The following is a 14,919-nucleotide window of genomic DNA, read 5'->3' as shown; positions in this document are numbered from 1 at the left end:
AATTACAAAGGACATATTAATGAACCATAAAAATTAAATCTAGCAGAATTAATTGAAATAATGTAAATTTTTCCATTATGCTAAATCTTTAAAAAGGGCTAAAAGAATTTTCACAATCAAGACTGACAAGCCCTTATTCAAACTCAGTTTACAGTTCTTCACTGCTTCTGGATTAGGACATTAGATAGCTTAGGTGAATACGCATATCTACCAGAGATACGATTCAGGGGAGGTCACTCAATATCTTGGTTCCTTAGCTCAAACAAAAAAGCCAGTGCTTTTATTTTTCTGCCATTTGTTTATCTGGTCTGCCTGTGGGCTCCTAGAAGACAGAAAGTGACTCTTATCACATCCTTACACAACAGCTTAAAGAAAAGGGGTTTGAGCTTTATCCTTCAAGGCCTTGCATATAACATGATACAATCAATAGCTAGGATTTTCTAGTAGTGTTACTGTAGTAGTTACTGTAACTCCTTTTAAAAATGAAAATTTACTCTATACATGAAGAATTCTGTTTTGGAGTACTTGGCAAATATGCTAAACATGTTTTCCAGTTTTAACAAAAGGAATATTGTAGATACCATGCTTTTGAAAGCAGCAGTTTTAACTTTCTTTGAACTAGCTTTCTGTAATATTCTTATCAGCTCTGTGCCAAACACGCTATTTAATATCAAAGGTAATCAGCTGAAGCAACCCCTGCTGTCTTTATACAGAAGCAAGTTGCAGTTTTTCACTGTTTTGATTTTTGGATGAATAACTTACTGTTCCTTTTATGCTCTGAAGTACTTTGAACACTATGCAAATATATAAGGACCTTGGCCTGACATATTTACTGTAAGTTTTTTCTTTTAAAGAATGATGGGCATTGGAGAATGCATCTCAATACTCAGCAACATAGAGATGCCTTACTTCAAACATGGTTTAATTTTTTTCTTTAGAAAAAAAACAAACCTAAATAGGGAGTTGTTTATGAACAACAATGGAAATAATGGGGACTATCTTCCTATGAAGTATTCTCATGCTGTTGCATTCACTGAAAGTCTCTTAGGGTGCAGAGTCTCATGGGTGATTTTCCAGTAGCTGGGTCATTCGTAGCTAGGCTCTCATGGACAGATACTCAGATATCAAATAAAGGGGAAGTTTGTACTGCAGCCTTTCTCTCTGTTGGTAGTGATAGGCCCATCTTTTCCTCTCCAGCCTGCTGAGGTTGTAATATCTCATAGAATGCTAGGCCAGACTCAAATGTGGTTGAAATTGCAGTATTGATAGAGGTCTGCAGTCGGGGATGGGTGGAAATTCCTACCCACATATACCATGAGACTGCATAATCCTCAGTGCTTAGGCAAACAGAGTAAATGTTAAAGAATTAGCCTGTGTCTAACCATATTAACTCTTCTGGCTAATATGGCTGAGCCAAAGGAGCTCAAGAAGGAGCACCAAACCAAATTTCCATTGGCTGGTTCAGCTGATAACTAAGTACCTCCCATGGCCAGTTTCAGGCATTAGCTGAAATCCCATCCCTTGGCCCGTGCTCCAAGTTTACAGTGAATCGCTGTAGTCAGGCCAACAGGGTGTCCTCCTCATAGAAACAGAAATAGAGCTTTGCTGCCCAACCTCCTGCTTCTGATGTGCTGTAAAATGCCTGAGTGAAACCCATCACTTGTGTAAATAAATTTGTATAAACGATGTGATGACAATCTGGCCTTACAGCACTTCTGTAACAAGTACCAGTAAAGCCCATTCAAAAAACAACCACAAACAAACAGAACAAAACACACTCACTCCACTCCTCTTCCTAAGAAAAGGAATGGCTTCCCAGCTCGGATTGCCAAGAGGAATGTGCTGTAAGTCATTCTTTGGCTTCCACATGGTCTAACTACTACAGAATCACAACTTGAAGAATTTACACCAGTTTAACTATGTCACTGCAGTAGTGGATACACACACTATCACTGCAAACTGCAGTGTCTCTTGCATTTCACAAAAGGTTTATAAATGATGCACTGCCACTTAGTGATCAATTGTGTGTCCTCAATTTCTAATTCATTATCTCTGTAACAGAACAAAATTGTCCAAAGCATTTGTTTTTATCAGGCAAAGACCATCAAATATGGCAGCCAAGGACTTTAGAAGCTATCAGAAAGAATGAAGCCTGTGACTCTAACAACCTGCTCTGCAAAAGGATGTGAGCATGTGCTGGCCCAACTTTATTCTGCTTTTTGCACCTGTTTTAAATGCTTTCAAACAGAACTTTGTACAGAACACATAAAACTCAAAATCCAAACTGTTACTGTCTACTAAGACTATGGTTATCAAAAATGAAATAAAATTAAACTGCTAGAAAAGACTTTGTTAACCCATCAGGACAGTTAAAAGACTCCCATCTTATCTATCCCATGGCTTAATTACGAACACTGATGACATGATAGGAAATGATCGCCTCAGTTCTCAAATGATTCCCAAGGTGTTGATATCAAGCTACACACAGGTACTATCTAGCAAAACTTAACAAGATTAACTGGTAAATCTCTTTGATTACAAGGTAACATCTGTTGATTTTTAAAATGTTTTTCTACAGGACATAAATACATTCCTGATATTATAATCAGGAAGCCAGAAGTCTCTGAGACAGCTGTTTACACTGTCAGAAAAAAAAAATCTGTGGAGTGGCTGATATCTTTGCAAAGGCAGTACACAAAGTGGAATAATTTTAGACTAAGATAATTTAAACAAGGGATAGGAGGTGAAACAGTCATCCAAGAAGCCTGACATTGTGGATTTTTTTAAACAATTTCTGAGCTTCTCCAGTGGATTATGAATATCTGTATGAAAACAAACCCTGGTATATAAGATGGAATTTCTTTGTATGTGTCTGCCACTGACAGCCCTACGGGCCTGCCCTAGCCTGCTTTTCAGAAAGTGGAGTCAGACACTAATCATGTTGCCAAAGAGGGTGCCACCTGAAGGAAGCATCTTTATAAGGTACTTCCATAATCCTTTTGGTTTCTCATTATAACTAAACCCAGTCAGGTTCTGTCGCTGAATATGAAATCTATATAATCATCTATACTAACCAGTTGCTTAAAAAGAAACTCCTTTTTCTCAGAAATCATGGATAAAATGAAAATCCCTGGCTAAGATTAGAGTAGGGAATTATTTCTCAGTGGTGGCTTGGGTATAGAATAAGATGCTTTATTCCCTTTCAACCACAGACCTCCTACTACCAGCTTATTACAGAACCTGTTTCTGATATTGGAGCAGGAAGAGACTCTTAATGTCATGATCCTGTGAGGTAGGAAAAGACTGAGTTTTGAAAATTAGAGTACAAAATACTTGCATACTAACTTGTTAGTTATAATCCTTTTTCTTTCCTAAATAGCTGGAAAGCACATGAAAAACAGTGCCAATACACTTTAAAGAATTGCTAAACAGCATTTCCCTTAAAAAAGGCTTTTAAGGGCCATATAGCACTGTGGGATGTTATAACAATATAAAGGCATATTGTAGAGAGATATAGGAAATGGTTATAGACTTGATAGTTCTTGAATAATGCACTGTGCAGCCAGTGCAACCTTTACATGCCACTCTGGCAAAAGCTCCCAGCAAAAATGCATTATTATATGGCCTCCTGTTACAGAACATAACCACACAGACTGATATGAAGAGGCGCCATCTCTAGAAGAATGGCAACAAGCACAGCTGCATTACATAAAGGAACACCCTGAACCATAGGAGGAAAAGATTACACAGGTGCCCTTTGCTGGTGCTGTTGTTATTCTGCTTGTGCCTCCTGAGAGATGTGAGATGAGGCCCTTTGTGGGCTTCCCTGCAAAAGGCTTCCTGAGCTCTGAGCCCTGTGGGAGGACAGTGCTGCATCCCCTGCTGTGGCTGGAGGGCCAGCTGGGAGCCCCAGTCAGCCCAGTACACAGGTACATCATTTTAAGCTAAGTTTGACACACTAGCCTTATTGCAAAAGTCCTCCTTGAGGCAACAGTAGAAGTCAAAAAGCAAAGACATGAAATTCAGAAAACCCCATCAGTGTGAAATCCCTTTCCTCTCTATGCTTCCATGTACTGCTCTGCTCTTACTCTACCTCCCTCCTCCCATGTCCCCCCTTCCCACCAGCTGGATCCTCTAGCCCATCTCTGGTGTAGTCAAACCCAGTTGCTCACAAAAGATGGCAAAAGAAAACTCAAGTAGCAGACATAGGATCACCACCATCGGAAGTCTTGCAGTCCCTAATAACCAATGATGGCCTTCAGTCCAGAAGTATGGTGTTTTTTATCCTGTTTCCTTATTTTATTTTCTAATTGGTCATTTTGGCTTATAGAATTTTCTTGTATTTTTAGAAGGGTGGAGAAGAATGAATGAAGGAGGGAAAAAGCTTCTGCACAGAACTGTTAAAATGGCAGCTAGCAGAAAATCATAACAAATTAGAAGACTGAAAGTTTCTTAAATGGGAAGCTACATTCTGCAGCAGAGGCACCTTAAGATGGGCAGAAATTCAAGTTCAGGACAAAGGAAGACAGCCTGGAAGTGTAATTGAAAACAGGCTTTGACATGTGGCATTCACTGGCACTCCAACCTTGGGTTGTTTTCAGCCTGTACAGATAGATACACATGAAGCTATACATAAGTTTTTAAGTGTGTGTTTTAAATTCAGACACTGAACAGTCAGGAATACATTTCAAATTTCTGGAAAAAAAAAACCAAAACAAAAACAAACCAGATCAGAAAAGACAGCTGTGCTTGAGCTGAAAATAAAAGATATATAAGCCTTCTTTAAGACCAAGCAGACTTCCCTGTGAATACAGACTTAGAGAAGGCTTCCAGGGAATTAAGGGTTATCTTTAACATTTCAATTATAATTTTGGATTGCAAAAGATGTATCTGGCAATGATCAGGACTGGCAGTCAGGCTAGTAATTTGATATGCATTAAAAAGTGATGTGATAAAGGGAAAGCTCTGTTGTCAAATGTTACAGAAATCTTCATGTATTGCAGATTATCATATAATTCACAACTGTCTTTTCTATTTATATTCCTTCAAGCCCTTTGTGGAATGAGAAATTATTTTAAGCTGGATGTAGCTGTTGAAAGCAAAGAAAATCCTGCCTTGTCAACATAGGATTTACGCAAACATTTTTAACCTGATCCTTAGGTCTTGTAGATCAAGATATTGTTAGTACTTTCAAGAACCATAAGAAGAATTTCCCTATGTAAAAGAACATACAACCTCGTGAATAACAAGTAATGGAGCATTCATATTATGGTAGCAATGTATGGGGGTATTTTTATGTACAGCACTGTTTTTACATAATATATCCTTTGCTACATGTTACCCCTAATGATAAAAACCATTTTGCCAGATCAAAGTACATGTAGCTGTCTTAAAATCTGCAAAGATACATATAAACTGTTCCTTCACTTAACAGAATGGTAATTTGAAAGAAAATTATGCAGAATTAAATAAATAATTATTGTGCTTTTAGGTGCTCCAGTCACACAAATCTTTTAGGCTTAAATGGTGCACATCTTGAAATGAAAATGAAATAGTGATGCAATTTTAATTGATCAATTAAAATAATTTTTCATGGTTTCTAAATGGATTAGCTCTAAAATTACTTGTCTACTGAAAAAAAAACACTTTTTCAGAGCTGTTACCCAATATCATATTTCCCGACAATGCCTCCTTTGTCATCTTGTCCTGTTTCTCGTTCTCTTCCAAATGCCTACTGAATACAATTGCCTTTTGAACTTATTCACTGAAAAGAATTTATCTTTCTCTTTAGTAAACTTCAAAACCTTTCCTTCAGTAAATCTGCAGCAGAAGTCCTGTTATAGATAAATAACATTTAGCTCCAGTACACAATGCAACACTTGCGATATTTGAAATTAGGAACACATTCCATATTTTCTGCCTTATCCTTAAGTCCACTTATAGCACTATGAAATATGGTATCATTAGAAATTTATTACAGCTCAGACCTAATCGTTGGAAGAACATGGCTGAGACTCAGACCTGAAGAAATGGGTAACAATGATAAGCAGTTACTTCAGTTCATTTTTTCAACACATTTCTTCCTAGAACAAGTTTCTTTTCCCTAAATTACCTTAGCAAAAGTTTAGTCTCTATGCTTAAAGAAAATATTTACTTTGATGTCCACCTATAGATTTTTACTATTTCAAAGGAAAAATATGAAAATTTTGTCTCCCTAATGTGCAGCACAGTGGCCAAACTCTTCTGCCTGAAGTCTGCAGTGCCAGCAGGAAGAAAGAAACTAGAAATCGAAATCTTGAATTTTCAGTGGTTCTGATATGAAAGAAAGACTTAAAAAAATTCTGAAAACCGGAAAACTGCTTCCCATCAATGTGTTAGAAGCTTCACCATATACTGTTTCAACTGCTGTGAGGAACACAGAGGTAGGGCAGCAAAATAAACATTATAGAAATGTATTATTATTTTGTGAATTTTCTCATACAAATGCTCCTACTTTTACGGTTTAAACTTCAGGTACTTATCTTAAACAAGCTCTGTGGTACTTTTAAACATGTTTCTAAAAACTTGTCCTATGTGTATAAGTCTTTGCTTTGAATGTTGTGGTTGGTCTTTCAGAAGAAACCAGTTACTGTCATTTGAATACAAACACATTAAGAAAAAAAATACACTCCCAGGTTAGTAGTTCCAAAAAAATATTTATCTGATGATTGCTTTAGTTACGTTTGTTTCCCTTATCTATTTGGATAGTGAAGTGTCCAGAACAGAAACTACATTTTACTTTGGATTAATAATGTATTAACATAATGAGTGATTGACTGACATTTGAGCCCCTTTGCATTGTCAAGATATAAACTGAATGAAAACCACTAAGTCAATAAGAGGACCCCAGATAATGCTGTTCCTGTTTGAAAGCAGAGAAAGAAACATTTTCATGAAAATTGGTCCTTACAGTGCAATGTGCTGATTATGACAATGCTACATATTATCAATGGAGAGAATAACTTGGTCTTCTCCCTCTATTCTGCCCCTTTTTTTGCACAAAAAACCCCACCTTATCAAAGTATCCTGGAGCTTTTTGGCTTTCTATTAAATTTACTGAAACTGTCCAACAGGTCCAAAAGCTGCTGGTTGGATTACTGACAGAGGGACACAGCAGGATTTCCTCAGGAAGTCAGGCTAATCAGATTGTTTAAAAGAAATCCAAAGGGAATTACATTTTATTTTCAATTTGCCTTATATAAAACTAAATCAAACAGTTGCAGAACTAAGCCTTTTTCACCCTTTATGATTTTACTCCCCTCTCTCCTTTCATACAAATAGTTTCAATTACCCTTCTGAGACTACTTTTTTCTCAAATTGTCAACTTGGCAACTATTTGAACTAATACTTTAAAAATCACGCCTAAGATACTTCTTATTTTCCTATATAAATATGTGAAACATTAAAATATAGTTTCAATCTGTATTTTTGTTGCTTGTTTCAGTTTTACTGTAGAAGTTCCACAAGCAAAATTTCTTTTGGGCTGTGATGGTGACTTTCCTGTCATAAAATGATGAACTATGGCTCAGTGTATACTGACTTAAGTTATTTTGGCTATAATTTTCAGGTAAATTAACCATAAAGGTATTTACCAAAATATGGAAAAATTAACTGTCTTCGGCAATGTTACATTGTTATTTGTAGATCAATGAACACTGCTCTTATAAACCTCCTGTGTTACAACCATAATTACCTAGTGGATAACATCGCCAAGTGTTTCAGATTGTTTTAATTAAATTAAATGACTACAGGGGCGTTTCCTTTTCACTTGCTCTGTCATTATTTAGCCGAAGTAAACACACTTAATGCTGTCAGCTTTCCATCATAAATTCATTCCTTCAGCTTTACAATTTTATTTGTACAGTTGTCCTAATTTCCTTTAAATTATTTAAATATTTCTGCTTTGTTTTTTCCCAGAACTAAATTTTGTTTTCTGTGCATGACCCTGTGAGCACAATAAAGATTCTTTTTCATTAATGATGAAATATCTGAGCCCCAATGTAATTTTAATTACTATCACAGCTCTGCCTTTTGTCCTCAACACTGTAATTTTTAATTTCTCAGTGCTCCTCAGTCTTAACAGAATTTTAATCCACTTCCCACCCCACTGCCAGTGTTTAGTTGCCTTAATTTTATTTCCTTTTTTCTTTTTTTTCTATAGAGGTAAGCAGATGAGAAGGGATTTACAGCTGCAACTTACCAAGAGTTCGGAAAGGTCTTTGGTTTGGTGTATGGGAGAAGAAACCAGGTTTCAAAGCATTTGTGATCAAAATGTCAAAATACTCTTCGAAATCATTCCTAGAAAGTAAAGTAAATGTGATTAATTAACCTAACAAATTACTTTAGATGTCATGGAATACTCTGTAAGATTTAAAAAAAAATCAGAGTATTTCTTTAAGGCACTTGCTTCTGTCACCTTTTTTTTCCAATGCTTGTTCAATGTCACTATCATTTGTCTTTTCCTGAGGTTGTCAAAAGAGAGTCAAACTCACAGTGAGTGATCTTTGGGAACACTCATTATTTGTAAAAAGATGTTCCTTGATCTCAGAAGAACATGTAACAGATGACATTTTTTCAATCTGAGATGGCAACCTATGCACAGACACGGACAAAAATTTGTAAATGAGGGATTTTCTTTTCAAAGAAGAATATCTGAAGTAGGGGGTAGGAAGTAACTGAAGACACTTAAGCACAGGTGCTCATATTGTTGGTATCCATACTGAAGGTATGCACAGGTCTAAGATTCCCCTGGCAGACAGCAGAGATCTAATTTCCATACAATGAAAACTAGACTGTAATTTCACATATTCAAAAACTGAAGCACCATTTTGATAGCTGAACTTCCTCTTCAGACTCTGCTGGCTGCTCTCACTACATCCCTGCTGGTTCCAGGAAGGTTGGACATGTGACTACAAATAAACAGCCACCAGCTTCAAGTCTTCATCTGCCAGCTGAATCCCACAACTAAATTCAGATTTTTTGAAGATCATTGGGTCCATATATACAGACTGTTATCTGAACTGTGGAAATCCCATCAGTTTAAATGGGTTTGAATGTGTCAGCATGGTATATAAGAAAACATTTCTCATCTATGATGTACTTTATTTCATTAGAAATATTTCATTGCTTAGGTGAATTGCTTAGAAATATTTCATTGCCTACAACATCCAAAAAATGATGGATACTCTTGCATGGAACAAAGAAATCACAGATGGCAAGTCCAGTATGGACACAGGCACTGAAATGTTATCAGCAGTGGAGGAAGTTTGCTGGAAGTAAACCAGTTAACTATATCACTTTCAAATTATTCATGATCTTCCATGGGACTGAGATATCACATCAAAAACTTTTGGCTTGTACTCAAAATTACATTCCAGCCTTGAAATGGAAGTCCTTTAAATTTCCTTTCTCCAATGAAATTTTAGCTTTGTCTAATTTTTCTCCACTTGTGAACATATGTAAACCTTTGCCTTTTTAAAAGAAGCAGTATCAAATATTACAATTATGTGTTTTTAAAATTTGCTTCCATGTGGAAGATTCCAGATACCGAGCAAACAGGCTGGGTTGTCCTTTCAGGTGAAAAGTATCAACAGAGATAAACTTTTCAAATTAGCATCTGATGCAAATAATCCATCCACAGGTAAATTAAGCTTGAATTTGCAAAACCAAGCATTTTCAGAGCACAACAAATAATTAACAAATGAGAGGATGAGAGGAAATGGCCTCAAGTTGCACCAGAGCAGGTTTAGATTTGATGTTATGAAAAATTTCTTCACAGAAATGGTGGTCAGGCATTGAAACAGTCTGCCTAGGGTACTGGTGGAGTCACCATCCCTGGAAGTGTTCAACTAATGTGTGGATGTAGCACTTGGTGATATGGCTTAGTGGGGAACACAGAGGTGCTTGGTTAATGCTTGGACTTAATGATTTTAAAGGTCTTTTCCAACCCAAACGACTCTGTGATTCTCTGATTTGTGTGAAAAATGGCAAGTGCTTCATATAAAAAAAATGAACAGAATAAACAGACTTTTCAGAAGAATTGGTGACTTTTTTTGCTCTGTTGAAAAACTGCTGTGTGTCAGGAGATGCGTTATCTGTGGCCTTTTTTGAAACAATGTATTCAATCTTATGTACAAAGCTACTGTTTTTATGAGACTTTGTGTTACTTTATTATGTAACACTATATATAAAGTAAATCTGTTCCACTTGCTGCCAGTGATTGGTAGAGTGGCCTGTGGTTACACTAAGTAGCTAGCACAATGGGCATGATGTATCTTACACACCTATCGTAACTTTCACCTCCTAAAAATGGCACTCTCAATTCAGATAGTGGTTGACACCACAGACAGAGCCCATGGAGAGACATCCACATTCTTGAAAGGTAATTCATCCCACTTATTTCAGACATAATTCTACAATGCAGAATGAATTGCCAAGGATAATGCCCAGTGGTTTCTCTCCACTAACCACAGATGGGAACAAAATGACCAGCTTCAAAAAGTTCCTTACTTTTAGGTGGCTAGCATTCCTGAAAAAGTGAAATACATTTGGCTTCAGTGACTATGTGATGATTGACTCATCTTTAGGTGTGCTCCTGCCAACACTTAAACTTTCAGTTAACAGTGCAGCATCCTCATGGTAGGTCAGACTGAAAAGTCACACCATGATGCTGCTGTGTGAATGAACTGGCACTTGCTTTTTTAAGTTTACATGTCTTGTATACTGATCCCAGCAGTATGTCTGTACTCTGGCTGGGAAACAGTTCTCATTTTATTTAAAAATGAAGTTTTTCCTTATATGTCCTCTCCCTACCAAAATGTGTTCTAGTTAAGGACAATTTGGTCAGATGAGCACAACTGGGATATTTTGCTCATGAAATGGTAAATGATACACTTAAGCATGAATTTCCTAGCACAGGTTTTATGAAGACAATAATTTCTTCTCCAAAAAGGAACTTCTTTAATAAAGTGAAAAAAAGTAAACAGTTACAAGGTAAAGATAATAGGAGTAAGAGGTTAAAATTTTACATGCATCTCTGTTTTTCATATTTATAATTATGTTTTTTTTATGTCATACTATACCATTTTGGGCTTCTCATTATCATATTGATTAACTGAAAGAAGTAGGAATAGAAATTAATAAAGGACTATGTAGGTGCAATTCGTAAGTGTTAATGCCAAGAATAAAATGCAGTGTTGATGTCAAGAATAAAAACCAGTTAGCCTGGTCAAATAAAGTTAAGGGCACAGATAATAAGTTTGAACCTAAACTATATTCCAATACAGCAAAAAGCAGCACAGATATGTAAAGTCTTTTTGTCTGATATGAGAGGCACAGAACAAACAAAACCAATAAAAAGTTTAGATTTTAAGAAAAATAACCCCACTTCACTAAAATCTAATGGACAGTGGAGTACTCAGTTCTTCAAAAGCTACTAGGAAGCCACACTGCATGAATCGCTGGAAAATATGATTGTAATAAATACTGTAGAACATCCTACACTTATGTGGAGAGTGATGCAGTATCCTTCTTGCAGGATATCTTTTTTGGTGTTTTGAAAGGCAACTGATTGTTTTTGATTTCTTCCTTACTGTCTTCCAGCATATTTCTACAGCTACCTTAAACAGCTGAACACTATTCGCCGAGGAACAGAAAGCTAAAATCATTGTAAGTGGCCAAGAATTTACGTTTATACCAAATTTTCATTTAGGAAATAACTAGACAGATTTACACAAAAGAGTTAATTCACAGGCATCTTGCTCATAAAGGAGAATTGCTTTTTGCCAGGAGATAAATTTGCCCCTCAAACAAGCAAGTATAATGTTCATGCAAAGCAGTGAGAACTGGCACAGTTGATGCTTCATTTTAGCATTTAGCCTAGAGAGTACAAAAGAGAAGTGATACTGGCAGGACTGGTTTTGGAAGGTAGCTCTGTCTTTTACCTTACCTGTGATTTTCTTACAGTGTTGTTGTATTCATTCTGCTGTTCCCTGGCATATCCTGATAGGCAAGGTAGGCTCACATTGAACGACTTTATTTCTTTGATTAATAATAAATTAACAGTTGCACTGTCACCCATCTCACTATTTGCACCACTGATTAATTAATTTTTCTAGGTAAGTGAAAGTTCTGCTGAATTTCGCTGAATTTGACTTGACCAACCATGCTCTTAACATTATGCTAAAAACAGCTGTTGTGATCAGCAACTACAATCTCAACCGGTTGCCAGGTGCAATGAACTGCCTGTGTTATCTTTTCTGCTGTGATGAAGCACATTTCTTGTGCACAGCCATCTTTTGGAAACCACTAATGGGAAAAAGTATTGGTAAGATTTTCCTGCAGATTTACTGCAAGGAAATGCTAGTTGCATACTACTAAGTTGCATTCACTGCTGGAGAAGCAAGAAAGGAAGTGGCTTAAATAAGACAGTCTAGCTAAAGTTTACAATAAAATTAGGAATCAGATGGTGTATAGGATATTAACCTGAAAGATAATTCCCTGGCATCTTCAATCCCATCACAATGCCTCGAAAAGGATGAAGGTTGTAAGTGTGTTGTGGGTCAGATACAGCTTACAGGCTCACAGATGGACTGCTTTGTCCCAAGTTGCCTGTAACACCCTACCAGAAAGGGGCCCAGCAGAAAACTCGGAACCAAATAATTCATCATACATAAACAAAACTCAAATTAGCTTCCCAATAATTCAGGCTTATCTCCAGTTGCTGTTGGGCAGACATAATTTGAAATGGACTTTGCACTTACCCAAGAACATGTTCACACAGAAGCCTGCAGTAGTCACTGTGAGAACTGGTAATTAACAGCAGAATCTTCCCAGCATTCTTCAGTTGTTTCAGCCACTTTTTTACAGACTCGGGACATCTTTGTAAATATTTGTCTGGATGATTTTTCACTTCTGGGAAATACATCCCACAGTTTTCTAAAAAAATGAAAACATAATTATGTTATCCAATCCTGCTCCCAAACCACTTAATCCACACAACAAATATCCTTTTATGTGCAAGCAACACAATTAAAATAAGGCAAAGCAAAGTTTAAAATTTTCTCTGGGCTATAACATAATAGAAACTAAAACCCCCAATCAAACCAAGAGGATTCAGTGTAGCAGAAATAAGTTTGCTTGACTTTTCTCTTTTATTGTGGAATTTTCATAGTTATTTTGTTTGATGTTCTTTTGCTTACAATAGTTAATAGCAAAGAAATTTCAGATTATAGTTTCGTGCAGGAAATAATTATTTCTTTTTGCCTTTGCTCAGGTTTTGGATACTCAGTTTGTGATTGTAAAATGAGCTAAATGTTTAGAAAGTAGTAAGGGCCTAAAATTCCAAAGAACACCTGTTCACTTATTCTGACACTTTACGTTAGCATTGACTGATCAGTAACATCCATTTTATTATTTTTGCATTTTTCTCAAGTAGCACTTTATCTATGAAAGGTTGATAAACTGGCAAATACTTGTATGTATTTGGAATACTAGGAACAGATGCAAAAAACTGCCCTGTTCCAATTTCAGCTTCAATAATGTTCTTTTTGCCAAATAAAACAGCAATAGAATTTTGCAAATACACCTGGAATGTAAGATTTTTAAAAGTGTGTAACAACACTAACTTGGCAGTAAAAGTTACCTATTCATTAAAGTCACCAATAAATATTCATCTTGTTAAGGCCCATAGCTGTTTTATCAAGATGTCAAATTAACATAACATTTCCCTACATATTTCCTCTGTGCTCAAACCTTCTATAATCAAAACTGTCAAGCTAGTTAAAGGTTTAAAAAGAAATATAATAATTGTAGAGACAGAAATGATACCAAGTATTTGGCTCTCAGTCTGTGTGTGTTATAATGAACATCATCATAGATTATTTTTCTTCCAGCACTTGTTCTATATGCAACTGTCTGTGGTCAACTTTGCTGAATGATTTAATAAATCCCAGACATTACTTAGCTTTCTGGTATGTGAGTAATGCTGTTCTCTAGTTTGAAAAAAATAAGATTTAAACCACTTGAACTTTAATGGAAGAGAACATGCATGTTTGAAAGAGAAGTATCAAAGAAAGACTGAAGGATGCTGGGTGCTAAACATTGTTCCATACACTACACATTCAAACATATACAAATGGCAGGGAACAAAAGTCTTCCAAAAGAAAATTCAAATTGGCTGCTATCCCTGGAATTAGACAGGAGGCAAAAATGTATTATTCTGTACTACAACTTGGCAGATTTCTTCCCAAAAAGTAGATTGGTATATCCGAGAAGAGTCTCTCAAGCAAAATCTCCCAACTTACAACCAGGCCACTCTTCCAGTTCTTTGCTGTATTTAGGCTGTGTAACACTGTGTACCAGGGATACAAGCCTGTTCCTGCAGCCGGCATTATGGGATGCCATGACATTTGCCTTGAGAGCTAGCCAAGAACAATGACATTTTTGATTAAACAAAGCAGATTTATGAAAGAAGGTTTCCTGTTGTGTTCCCTCCTTCTTTCCTGAGGCATGAATATTGTTTGGGATGAGCAATAGAGTTTCTAGGAGCAGAATCTGCATTTTTTCTCCATATTATAACTAGCAATAATATTTCATATGCTATCCTATGACAATTTTTCTTTTTGTGTTTTGGAAAGTGCACAACGTTAGATGAGAAGGAAGGGGGACACACAAACAAAGCAGGCTTAGCATTTACTCTTACAGGTACAAACAATTGAAATAAAGATGATAAAGTTAATTTATAAAACCAGTGACCTATCACTCTTATCACTCTCAGACAAAAAGATCTGTTTTACTCCTCTTTGCTCTTTGTTTTTCTGTCCTTATGAAATGCCTTCCACTGAGAGCCAAATGGTCTCTGACCATTATTTGATGTGCAAT

At 36.3% G+C, this 14,919-nt stretch overlaps 1 protein-coding gene across 1 annotated transcript in view; it reads right to left on the bottom strand.

The window, feature by feature from the left end:
* Positions 1-14,919, bottom strand: part of NT5DC1 (5'-nucleotidase domain containing 1) — a 127,879-nt gene that overhangs the window by 33,150 nt on the left and 79,810 nt on the right. The window contains exons 7-8 of the mRNA XM_068184295.1: positions 12,801-12,975; positions 8,240-8,337 (exon numbers count right to left, since the gene is read on the bottom strand). Coding sequence (XP_068040396.1) covers positions 8,240-8,337; positions 12,801-12,975 — 273 coding nt within the window. The remainder of the gene's footprint in view (positions 1-8,239; positions 8,338-12,800; positions 12,976-14,919) is intronic.

The sequence above is a fragment of the Anomalospiza imberbis genome, chromosome 3 (assembly GCF_031753505.1).
Source record: "Anomalospiza imberbis isolate Cuckoo-Finch-1a 21T00152 chromosome 3, ASM3175350v1, whole genome shotgun sequence".
In the NCBI taxonomy this organism is placed as follows: domain Eukaryota; kingdom Metazoa; phylum Chordata; class Aves; order Passeriformes; family Viduidae; genus Anomalospiza; species Anomalospiza imberbis.
This window is presented reverse-complemented; position numbering and strand designations above follow the sequence as displayed.